This window comes from Vipera berus, assembly GCF_964194415.1.
Source record: "Vipera berus genome assembly, chromosome: 1".
NCBI lineage: Eukaryota > Metazoa > Chordata > Lepidosauria > Squamata > Viperidae > Vipera > Vipera berus.
This window is the reverse complement of record NC_138202.1, coordinates 122,807,592-122,820,667: the sequence shown is the minus strand read 5'-3', so window position 1 is coordinate 122,820,667 and position 13,076 is coordinate 122,807,592. Positions and strand designations below refer to the sequence as shown.

The window sequence follows — 13,076 nt, the reverse complement described above, 5'->3', positions numbered from 1 at the left end:
GTTGGTTTTTTATTCCCCCTCCCCCGTCTGCTGGGTGGTTGCAGCAGGTTTTGGTCACTTCACATGACCCTGGGACACTGTGACCATCATAAATATGAATCGGTTGCCAAGCATCTGAATGTAAATCACAAGACCCTGGAGTTGCTGCATCATTCCAGCTGATCAGCGCTTCTTCTGGGCTCAGAAATGCCAGGATCAGCGCCGAGCTCCAGCTGGAGACTGGCGCTGATCCTGGCGCTTCCACTGAGCCCTGACAGCCCTGTAGCTCCAGCCATCTCTCGCTCAGGCTTGTGCGGTGCTGCCATTCTTACCCTTTCATTTTGCCACTGCACAGATGGGACAGCTAGCCACATAGCTTTCAATGTCCTTTATGGATGGCCACCAAAACTATCTCTTTACTAGATGGAGCATTTTTATGAACCAAAATGTCCAGCCATCTTTGAGTTGTGACATAGTTGCATAAATTTCTGTCTCTGGGCTTTCGGTACACATAATTTTCCACCCACCCAAGGCAGTCCATCATCCATCGAACAGAGGTTCTTATGACCCAGGAACCATTCATCTGTTTCCAAAGCCTGTCTGAACTCTGCTCCTGCTTCGCTATCTAGGAGCTTTGGTTTCTTAGCTTGTAAGTGTGTGGTTACTGGAGTCCCTAATTGTTTAGATGGCATGAGGGGGCCCACCACTTCTGTTTTGGTGCTGTTATACTGTGGCAACCTTGACAAAGCATCTGCTAAGAATTTTTTTCCCCAGGCATGTATTTGATAGTAAAGTTAAACCAGTGGAAGTGTTGAGGCCACCTCGCTTGTTTTGATGACAGTTTTTTGGGGGGTTTTAAGGCTTCAAGGTTCGTGGTCAGTCCATATCTGGAAGGGGATTTTATTCCCTTCTAGGAAATGCCTCCATGTGAAGAGGGCCCAACACATGGCATAGGCTTCCTTCTCCCACACTACCCACCTCTGCTCCATCTCCGTGAGTTTTCTGGATGCATATGCACAGGGCTGCAGTTGGCCCTTTTGGTTTATGTACTTGAAGTAGTACTGCGCCTACTGCTTCATTGCTAGTATCTGCTTGTACGACAAAAGGCTTCTCTGTGTCTGGGTGTTTCAGGACCAGCTCAGCTGCGAAAAGTCTTCAATTTTCCGAACGTAGCTTGACATTCCATAGCCCATTCAGTTTTGGTTTGCCCTCCCCTCTTGTTTTTAGTAAATTTGTAATGGGACGTGCTTTTTGGGCAAAAGAAGGGATGAATTGGCAGTAGAAATTAGCAAACCCCAGGAAACTTTGCAGTTCTTTCCTCGTGCGTGGCGGTGCCCACTCCAGCACTGCCCTGACCTTTTTCAGATCCATTTCTATCCCATTCTGAGATATGCAGTATCCTAAATAGTCAATTTTTTCTTTAAGGAATTCACACTTTGATAGCTTGGCGTAAAGTCAAGCAGCCCGCAATTTATTCAGTACTGCCCTGACCAGTTTTACGTGCTCCTCCCTTGTTTCAGTGAAAATTAAGATATCCAGGTACACGAGAGCCCCCTTGTAGAGGTGCTCCAGGAGGACTTCGTTAATTAGCTGCATGAAGACTGCTGGCGCTCCCTGCAGTCCAAACAGGAGCACCCTAAATTGGAAGCAGCCCATGGGGCAGTTAAATGCCGTCTTCCATTTGTCTCCTTCTTTAATGCTAACTCGGTAATATGCTTCCCTTAAGTCTAATTTTTAGAATATTTTCCCCTTCGCTAAGTGGGCCAAAATATCTTTCATTAGCAGCAGGGGGTAGATATTGTTTTTGCTCACTGTGTTCAAAGAGCTGTAATTCATGCAGAGGGAAAGAGACCCATCTTTCTTCTCCTGGAACAAAACTGGAGCCACCGTTTTTGGTCTCACCAGCTGTATGAAGCCTCATGCTAAATTTTTCTCTATGAACTTCTGCAGTTCTCCTAGTTCCTGGGAGCGGGGGTGGTCATCAAGTACATTTTTGGCTTGGGTAATTTGGCCCCCAGTAGGATTTCAATGGTGCAGTTGGTGGGCCGATGGGAGCTCGTCGGACCGCTCTTCACTGAACGCCTCAGCTAAATCCCAGTTTTCCTCGGGTACCATTTCCAATCCCCGATGTTTCGCCTTTGCTACTACCTCCGGGGTTCCTTTTCCCTTTGTCCTTCACTCTCCACCCCGGGCGACATGCTTTTGCTTTGGGAACCTCAACTCTCTGGTTCTCCAGTCCACCCTTGGATTCCACTTTCTCAACTATGCCATCCCCAAGATTAAGGGCCACTCCATGCCTGGGGTCACTATAAAAGTTAAAGACTCGCTGTGATCCCCCGTAGTGAGTTGGATTGGCTGGGTGACAAGGGTGACTGGGATCCCCCCTGCGATGGACCCATCTAATTGGCCAAAGGAAATTGGGTCCTCACCAAGATTCCTAGGTTCCCCGCCAAAGTTGGGCTTATGAGGCAACGGGTACAACCCGAGTACACTAGGACCTTCAGGGTTACCTTTCTTGGCATCCCTGGACTCAATAGCTCTAAGGTTCTGGTGAGAGGTGTGATGGGTCTGCATTCTCAGGGATGACTCACACCCTGGACGGTATCTCTTTACTCTACTACCATCCGGTAGGAGATACAGGAATATAGCCAGCCGTACCAACAGGCTGAAAAATAGCTTTTATCCGTGGGCTGTTAGGCTTTTAAATGGGACATAATCTTATGCAGAATTGACTTGGGAGACCGGTGTGTGGTGTAGTTGGTTCACATGGTGTGGTAGGATGGAGGGTTTGTTGTCACTGTGTGTTGGGGGGAGAGAGCACGGGGGAGGCTCAGTTAATCTCAATGTACACATGTTGTACTTTGACAATAAAGGTTTATATTATAGGGGTTCATCTTCGGAGTCGCTGTCAGGGGATTCAGGTGGTTTTCCAACTGTAATCAGAGTTCCTTCCCCCAGGGCTCCAGGGGATAGGACCTCAGTGACCTCAGCGCTCTTCCTGGTGGTCTCTTTGGGTCTCTGCGGCGTCTTCCTAGGTTTCCCTCCTCTGGCTCGGTCGGGCTTTTGCACGGGAGACTTCAAACAGCATTCAGCAGCTCGGTGCCCTCCTTACCGCACTTGAAGCTTCTTTGGCCAGGATACACCAGTTGTGGAGTCGGTCTGGATCTCCTCTGGGGATGTAGGCATGATACAGGTCATTGTTCAGCCCATCTTTGAAATAGCCCACTAGGACATCCTCTGTCCAGTTGAGTTGGCTTGCCAGGTGTCTAAATTCTTCCGTATACTCGGCTACCGGGCGACGACCTGCCTCACTGTTTTGATGTGCTTTCTAGCCTCCCGGTCAGCTAAAGGGTCCCCGAACCTCCTCCTCAGAGCAGCCATGAAATGGTTGACGTTTCGCAGCTCAGGGGCGTCAGCGTTGTGCAGGGTCACCATCCCCTGAGCTGCTGCTCCCTCCAGGGCCATGGTTACGATTCTCACCCATCCACTGTCACTGGGGATGTCTCGGCCGTATTCTTCCATGTAGCTCAGGACATGGGCTAGGAAAACCAAGAAATGAAAAGTGTCCATAGTAACCCTAACCCAAACTGTCCATCTGGACGGTTCAAACAGGCCAAACCGCAGGTGTGAAAACGCTGTGGGAACAGAGTAATAAGGTGCCACTTCCAAGGCTGTTAGGTGTCTGTGCCGTGTTTCTTCCACGGTGGGAGATAAGGCAGATGGCTGGTAGTACATTCCATTCTCACCCTGTTAGAGACACATCAAAGAGGACAGAGCAAGAGACAGAGCAGAGCAAATACATATCGGCACCTCAACCTTCCCCCTCCCCCCCCCGCCCCTGCCCAGGAGAATGGCTGAGCCTGAAAAGAATGAGAAATCCCATGCATAGAAATCCCAGAACACAGATTTCTGACAGCCACAAAATGGAGCAGAAACTTCTACTGATGTCCATATCAATCCTCCAAAGCAGGTTAGTACTCAGCACATACTATTGTCCCACACAAGAGGCTAAAGCTGACCTACGGATAGAAACGGAATTAGAGAAAAAGAAACAATAAACATAATTTCCTTTCATGTAAGCAGAGTTTGGGGGAAATGAACGCTCTGGAAAAGGACTAAGAGACCTTTTCTAAAATTTCTAGATATTCTAAATAGTTGTACACTCAAAATCTATTCAAAAAGCCAACAAGAGTAGTGTTTTGCATATTATATACTTGCCTTATACATTTTTGGTCAACATTTTCCAAATGTTCTTTTTGGTTTTCATACACTGCATCACTTATCTTAATGCTAAGCCCAATTCAGAATTTTGCCTAAGAGATGTGTTGAACCAACTGACAATCAAAAAGCTATTATCTTCAGATGTATCTAAGTGAATATTTGGCTGAAACGTCCAACACAGTCAAGTGTGACTTCAGAAGATCAAACTTTTTTAAAAAAAAAATAAGTGGATTAATGAAAAGAAGATTGAAAGCAAGAGTCAAAGGTCAGTCTCTAAATGTTTGGCAATTTTTCAAAACGACAATAATAGAACCTCAGCTATAATGTCCAGAAAGGGTACCATTAAATCCCAAGACAATGCCAAAGTGCCTAACAATATGAACAGAGATGCAGTTGAAGGCAAAAACCTTTCTCCAAAAAATGGGCATCTTTCCCATATGAAAACAGAAAGGAACATTTGGAAAATGTTGACCAAAAATGTATAAGGCATCAATAAAATATGTAGAACACTTTGTAAAGCACACACACACACACACACACACAAAGAATATTAACAGCAAATAAAAATCTTCAAAGATATTTGGAGTAGGAAGCCTATCAGTTAAGGCATTGGAGAACAAGAGCATTAAAGGAGTGGTCAAGCTGGATAGGAAGATAGCAGAGAATTTAAATGAATTGTCTGCTTTGGTCTTCATTGCTGTGAAAGTATGGCAGATGCCTGACTTTTTTGACTTTTTAAGCAGGAAGGTTGAACCAAGTGAAACAAACAAGATTAAATTATAATCCAAATTGACAATTAAAACTAACTAACTAAAGATAAATTTGGAGAAGATTCTGCCACAAACTATCCAGGTTTCCTTGGGTATTAATTTTGTTGAACCCCAGGTTTTCTGTGCTGTAGGCTCTGCAGAACTTGATTTGTATTCCACTTTGTCCTCAAAGATTGGAAAAGAACTGGGGTGGGAATAAGGAGTGTGTGTGTGTGTGTGTGTGTGTGTGAGAAAGAAAGCTGCAGTTCCTGGGCAGTTCAAAGGAAAGGCTACAAATAGGAAAGATATATGAAATGAAATAAAATTAATTCCCACCTACACATCCCTTCTGTTATCTTCTCACAATTCTCACCTACACATTCCTTCTGTTATCTTCTTATTTAGCAAGATTCTTGTATGTTACAAGTTAAATTGGTTAGATAGCCTCTTTTTGGTAAGCGGTTTATTTTAATTTCTTCCCAACAGACTCTTCCTCCTATTAAGAACATCTGTGAGCCAAATGCCCCTGCTAGCCGAAGCCAGAGGAGGCACATAAGGGACAACGAGGCCAGCAGGTTTTGGCCCAAGCCCGAACTCCCCAAGCCCTTTCTCATGCACCTAGGCTTTACAGCCAGGTCCCACTCAATTGATGATTTCTTGTCCAACTTCTCTAGTGATTTGCCCCAGCACTTCCTTTACCGGTAAGACACACGGTTTTACTTGCCTTCTCCAGTTGTGACCTCTCCACTTAGAGACGTTAGGTGATGCTCTTTATAATTTATTTATTTACGGCTGGATGTATGCCTTATATACTAAGCCACGGTTTATTTTGGAATTGTTGAATATACCGTAGGGGCTAGACGTCCGTATTTGACCAAGCCGTGAGTTTACAAGACACAATTGTGAGCTTATCAGATGTACTGATCTGTTTTAGCATTTTTTAATGAGACATAAAACCACCTAGCTTTTAGCACTGATGATGTTACCTAGTTTGGTAATGAAATGCCTGCAGGAACACAACCAAGCTCAGAGAGCGTCAAGGGCCCCATGGAAATCCATTTAGTACTTGCTTTAGTTTTGCTTGAATTGTATTATTATGAATGAAAATATTGCTTGTCTTAATGTGGAAATATTGGAATTGGGAAAAACCATCTGATTACCTTCCAACTCACCCCTGTGGTATGAGAATATTTAATAAACTGAGCTGGAAGACAAATCCCGTCTCCTTGTTTCCAGGCATCTCATGGTTGTAGAAAGACTTAGATCAGAGGTCTTCAAACTCGGCCCTTTTATGACTCATGGACTTCAACTCCCAGAATTTCTCAGCCAGGCATGCTGGCTGAGGAATTCTGGGAGTTGAAGTCCATGAGTCATAAAAAGGCCGAGTTTGAAGACCCCTGACTTAGATCGTTTAGAAGAGCAGTTTTAATGTTTTCTTTATAGCCAACTGAAGAAGAAAACAGCAAGAAAAGATTCTGTACCTAGGACATCGCTATTCTCAATTCCGAGCAAAACTGGGAAAGGACCTATAAAGGATGGCACCTGGATGGATCTGGAAAACTGCACAGAACAAGAAGCCCAGCTGCTGACGGACATGCTCGCTATGGTGATCAAGTAGGTGGCTTGTCTGTCAAAAGTCCTGAAATATTTAGATGATGTCACTGCGTAGCTCGTATAGTTTATAAATATATAGACTGCAGAGATAGGATACATTTACCATACGTATGATCTGCTGTTTAACCAGGATGCTGAAAAGAATGGAGTTTATTCCCGTCTTCTTTCAGAATAACTTCATAAGAAAGGTTAAATTAAATCAATTATGAGAAATGCAAGGCCTGTTAGGAGATTGGATTCCTTATCCAGCTTCAGGGTCCCTCACTGATAGGAATCGCCCAGCTTCAACTCCATCCAGCGTCAATAAAATTTACTGGGGGACTTTGCGCCCGTCATTATCACTTAGTTCAACCACTGTCTAGCTGAGCTGTATCTCTGGCAGAGTAGTGACGGCTCCCGGTAATTTTGCCTTCTTTTATCCCTGACACATAAAGGCATCATCTTAAGCCTGCATTAGCTTTTATATTACCAGGATTTCAGGTGCTGTGGGCAACGATACAACGAATCTGAATGGTTCTTAAACTGAATTGCGATAAATATCCTCTTTGATATCCCAGGGGCTTGTTGGAGGAGACACAGTTCCAACAAGCAGTGGCCAGAAGCCTTACAGAGCCCATACCCTACTTCTACCAGTTCTGGAGCGAAAAGTCAGCCAAACAGAAGAAGAGCTCAACTGGCACCTCTCCAGAAACTCCTTCCCCAGATTTCAATGCTAAAGGTGGGACAGATGATGAAGACTTGGGAAGAGAAACAGTACCTCCCAGAGTCCCTTCACGTGTTACAGAGAACCTAAGTGTCATTATTCGCAAGGAACAGTCCCGGGAAGAGAAAGAATTCATTATCAGGTGAGACACAATCTCTAAACTAAAAGTTGAGGCAAAATAGCCGTGTTCTAAGCTAATATCCCTGTAATGCAAAAGAAGAATATCAGATGCATGTATTGATTCTATTTATGAGGCTGTCCCAACTCAAAGCTTTCCTATAGAAAAATATTGACCAGGGAAGCTAATGATCAAGAGGCCGCATTTGTCCTGAGATTCTAGAACTAAGTATCAATATGTGCAATTTGAATCACAAAAAAGATGAACTTAATACTATACATCTGTGGTGGCGAACCTATGGCACGCGTGCCATTGGTGGCACGCAGAGTCCTCTCTGTGGGCACATGCGCCGTTGCCCCAGTCCTAGGCCTTAAGCTGGGTTTTATAAAACCTTTTTGCTTTAAGCCTCTGCCACCATATGCAAAAAAAAAAGTTCAATCAATCAATCAATTTCAACTTCTTGCGGGGAAAAAAAAAGATCTCGCAAAGTTGGAATTGATTGAACTTTTTAGTCCTCCCAGTCTGCCTTTACCACCACAGCCACACCCACCCAATGGGCCATACCCACCCAATGGGCCACACCCACCCAATGGGCCATACCCACCTGGCACCCGATGATACATAAGTGGGTTTTGGGTTGCAGTTTGGGCACTTGGTCTCTAAAAGGTTCGCCATCACTGCTATACATAGTTTACTGGGAAGCCTCCTCTTACTTACAGATGAAGGAAAAGGTCTGGCAAACCTGGTGGCAGTGTCTTTCCAAAGCTTAGGTCCTCATAATGGCTTTAGGCATGGACCTTCAGTGTCTTAACAGTTCTCTTTTTCTGCCCATGCTTCCTGGAGGTCCGTTTCATGAAGCATAGTCAAAATCAGGCACCTTAAATTCCAGCCGAAGGGTATTAGAATAAGAATCTAAGGGACCAGAGGCAGATATGCAGTCAGAACCAAAAAGATGTTCAAATTCCTAGACAAATGGTACAGAAGGACTAGGAGGAACCATATAGTCAAAGTCAGAGGTTAGGATTCGAAATATAAGTACTGGGCTGGAGAACCCAAAAGCAGAAATATGGCTAAATTCAGTCAAAATCGCAATCTGGTTACAATATAAAGCATGGGTGTCAAACTCGCCACGTCACGCGACGTGTCATGATGTATCGTGACTCTTTTTGCATTGCCGGCAACGGGGTGGGTGTGGCTTCAGTATGATGAAATCGGCCTGTGGGCCGGCAGTTTGACATTCCTGATATAGAGTATGAGAAGCTTCCTATACGTATGTTTAATGTTCTGGCATTGGTACTGAAGTTTGAATGAAAGCTTAAATCTGCCAGGCTTGTTGTGAAAGTACAGATAGTCCTCAATTTATGACCACTCACTTAGTAACTGTGTTTAAATGTTAAAATGGACCTCCCTTGAAGTATTTACAACCCAGTTCCAAAGTTACAAAAGCTGCCACAAAAAAGACTGTAAAATTGGGTCTGTTGTGCGTATGACCCAATTTATAACCATCACAATTTACAAGTCATAAGTCGAGGACTACCTGTAATATTAGAGCCGCGGGGGCGCAGTGGTTAGAATGCAGTATTGCAGGCTAATTCTGATGACTGCCGACTGCCAGCCGTTCGGCAGTTCAAGTCTCACCGGCTCAAGGTTGACTCAGCCTTTCATCCTTCCGAGGTCGATAGAATGGGGACCCAGATAGTTGCGGGCAATAGGCTGACCCTGTAAACCACTTAGAAAGGGCTGTGAAGCACTGTAAAGTGGTATACAAAGTCTAGGCAATGGGCTATTGCTATTGCCTCCTTGCAATGTTAATCCTGGATGAAGTTTTCCAAATCTTTCAATATAGAATATTGCCAAATTATAATCGTTCTCTGGTCTTAGGCATTGCCAAAGTATATCTCATTAGTAGACAATATTCCCCCCCCCGATCAATTTAGTTTCTCATTATATATAGTATTTTCTATGTAGCTGACTTTAAATACACCAAGATCAGGGTGCTTTTTTTTCCCCGCAAAAATATTATCTTGGGTGATGCATACTTGACTGGGCATGAGTTTCCACTGTTGACCGTGGCATTATAAAAGGTGCTGTGGGTACAGTCCCTGACCGCAACATAGGAAACACCAGCATCAGTGAGCATAAAGATCTGAAATGTGCTTTCTGTGAAGGATGCCGGCATTTGCAAATCTGGCAGAAATGGTGCTGGATAACACCATCCAGAACATTCTGGTGGAGGCCAGTCGTGGGGAAGTAATGCTGACCGCACAGCCGAGAATCATTGCACACTCTCCTGTGTTCTCCCAAAAGTGAGTAGATCAGCAGAAGGGAAGGGGATAAGGGCTCATAGCATGAAAGGACTGGTTCAGAATTAAAATGTAATCAAGTACACCTCGAGAGAGTTGTAGCGTGAGAGTTTAGGAGTGGCCAAAACGTGCTTCTGCACAGGTTCTCTTTTGTAGTCCCTGGGTTTCTTCTTTGGCTGCCTCCTGCTATTTATTGGGCTGTATAAGGTCCAGAAAGGGACGCGGTGGCTCAGTGGGTTAAGACGCTAAGCCTGTCGATCAGATGGTCGGCAGTTTGGCGGGTTGAATTCCGAGTGCCGCGTAACAGAGTGAGTGCCTGTTACTTGTCCCAGCTTCTGCCAACCTAGCAGTTCGAAAGCACGTAAAAAATGCAAGTAGAAAAATAGGGACCACTACGGTGGGAAAGTAACAGTGTTTCGTGCGCCTTTGGTGTCTAGTCATGACCACGGAGACGTCCTCGGACAAGCGCTGGCTCTTCGGCTTTGAAACGGAGATGAGCACCGGCCCCTAGAGTCGGAAACGACTAGCACGCATGTGTGGGGGAACCTTTACCTTTTATAAGGTCCAAAAAAATCCCAAGGAGCCCTTGAAAAGGAGTGTGCAGAGGAAAGGCGACAACATAGAACGGTTGCTAAACAAACTGTTCTAAGTTGAGGACAGGTAGTCCTCAACTTACAACAGTTTTTTAGCAACCACTCTGAGTTATAATGGCACTGAAAAAAGTGACTTATGTCCATTTCTCACACTTGTGACCGTTGCAGCATCCCCGTGGATGCATGACCAAAATTCAGACGCTTGGCAACTGACTCATATTTATGACGGTTGCCATGTTCCGGGATCAGGTGATCCCCTTCTGCGACCTTCTGAACAAGTGAAGTCAATGGGGAAGCCAGATTCACTTAACCACCATGCTACTGGCTTAACAATTGCCGTGATTCACTTAACAACCATGGCAAGAAAGGTCGCAAAATGGGGCAAAACTCTCTTAATAACTGTCTTGCTTAACGACAGAAATTTTGGGCTAAATTGTTGCTGTAAATTGAGGACTATCTGTAATTGGGAAGAAATCATAAATTAGGGCCATGGATTCAGTGGGTAGAGAGGTGAAAACTAAAGGGAAAATCTCGAGCAACAATTCTTTGAAGGAAAAGCATTCCTCTGCCAGAATAGGTTTTCTTGCAAAAATTGCAGTTGAAAAACAAAAGGCAGAGTGTGGGAAATCATCACAGCCAGTACTGTTAATCCCCAGAGGTGGCATTTCCTTTCTAGAAAAGGACTTGCCAAACCTTGTTCTTTAACAAGCAGGGACTTAGGAAAAGTAATTTAAACAATGGTTGTGAAATTGTGAAAGTTCAAAAGAGTTTTTGTCTTTCAGAGGTGTCAGTCCCATAGTTTCGATGTACAGATCACCTACAATGCAGGGGACCAATACTTCCAGTGAAATCAAGAACTGTGAAGGGCAGCGGCACATTGTCTTGGCCCCCTAGGAGCTCACGGAAGACTTTGGGATCACTGTGGATATTACTGGTGGGAAGATGGCCCTCTGTGATCAATATCCCTGCTGGAAGATGGCCCTGCAGAACTGGGTCCAAGGAGAAATGACATTTGTGATAGAATCTGATCTGATTTTGTTCTGTGCAAAAACTGGAATAGCAGAGGGTCTTATCCTGGATTTAACATTCAAAATAAAAATTCATTTTATATCACAGGAAAAGCAATTCTAATTGTGTCATATGAAAGAGATCGAGCTTTTTACCTTTCCTATAAACGTATATGAATCTTAATTCACTTTTGTGTGGCAAGCGTTTAGTTTTCACTCCAGCAGGGGGCAGCTTAGGCTTCTCGCCCAGTTTGTCAATAGCAGCTTTCACTAGATGTTAAATGCAGAGGACACTTTCCTTGGTTACTGTGATCTCTGGGTGACAGTGAAGTTTAACAACTGCACATGAATACAAAGCTATAGCAACTATAAGGAATAATATTGACTAGGAAGGAAATTGGCTTCATGGCGCTGGTTAACAAACAGGCCATACGCAGGAAGAGTCCTTTATTCCTTTGTAGTTTTAATATGGTGCTTCACAGTTTCATTTCAACTCTTTCCGTGGACTTTGCTTTGCCTTATAATCAAATGTTGCGGAGTGTAGTGCATCATTAAGGAAAAGGGTACTTTCCTTCAAATCATGTTGAAATACTGATAAAGTCACGGACACATCTACATAACGTACATGCTAATACGGAATAGATGATACGGATGGAAAGTTCTTGGATCAAAGGATCTAGTAGGATTCTTTTCAGGATCATTTTTTTTAAAAAAAAGATCAGAGAACGTTCTGTGTGATTCAGTCATCAATCTGGCCTGTGCTGGACATCACTTCATGCTTGGAGGCTTGGAGCAGACACACCTTTGGAGCACATGATTGGTGGCAAAGAGCCATCTCAGCTCAAATGGAATCAAATGGAATTGCATGAGCGCTGGAAACAATGGCAGCATTCAACCTTTTCAGAGAATTTGCCTTCCACTGTAAACACTTCTGTACTCTCCATACTACTAGCACTTTCTCATGTAATTTACTTTAGCAGTAGAGTTTGACTATCACGGGAGAATGACTGAACTGCCCCAGCTCATAATCCTAATTTTTTTTTTAAAAAAAAATTAGACCGAAGCTAATTTATTTCAGTGAAACCACATTGGCTTTAATATAAATACTTTTGAATGTGTAGGGTGTCTACATAGGAGTCTCATTATTCACATGCAAATCAAACACTCCCGATCGTTTTTTTACAGGGGTCTTCAAACTTGGCTCTTTTATGACTTGTGGACTTCAACTCCCAGAATTCCTCAGCCAGCATGCCTGGCTGAGGAATTCTGGGAGTTGAAGTCCAGAAGTCATAAAAGGGCCAAGTTTGAAGACCCCTGGTTTTTTACATACTGCTGCATTTTGGCAACACAAACAGCAAGATTTTCAGGTATAGATAGAAAACAATTTCTTATTTAGAGAATTTATCTAGTTTGCTACTGTGGTTAAGGTATCAGGCTAGAACCCAGGGAGACCGAGAAGTCTAGTCCCACCTTAGGCGCACAGCCAACTGCTGACCTTGGGCCAGTTATTTGCTCTCAGCCCTAGAAAGCAGGCAACGGCACTTACGGAAACAACCTTGCCAAGAAAATTTGGTGGATAGGCTCCATTTTAGTATGTTCAGGGTGGCAACTTTGAAAAACTCCTTCTAAAACAGAAACTAGAAATAGGGAAATATACCTGCCATTAAAGTACAGCCTAAAATGATTAAATCCTGAGAATTCCTGAAAAAGCCGCTGGTATTATTACACCAACCCTCTCCCCCCCCCCCCACGCCCCTTATTTCTTTTGCTTACTGCCTCACTTTTCATT

At 44.0% G+C, this 13,076-nt stretch overlaps 1 protein-coding gene across 1 annotated transcript in view; it reads left to right on the top strand.

The window, feature by feature from the left end:
- The window catches only part of CFAP65 (cilia and flagella associated protein 65), a 45,306-nt gene extending 33,970 nt beyond the window's left edge, over window positions 1-11,336 (top strand). The window contains exons 27-31 of the mRNA XM_081327321.1: window positions 5,436-5,650; window positions 6,393-6,563; window positions 7,121-7,408; window positions 9,553-9,690; window positions 11,063-11,336. Of these exons, the coding sequence (XP_081183447.1) occupies window positions 5,436-5,650; window positions 6,393-6,563; window positions 7,121-7,408; window positions 9,553-9,690; window positions 11,063-11,174 (924 nt within the window). The 3' untranslated portion in view covers window positions 11,175-11,336. The remainder of the gene's footprint in view (window positions 1-5,435; window positions 5,651-6,392; window positions 6,564-7,120; window positions 7,409-9,552; window positions 9,691-11,062) is intronic.
- Window positions 11,337-13,076: the final 1,740 nt, after the last annotated feature.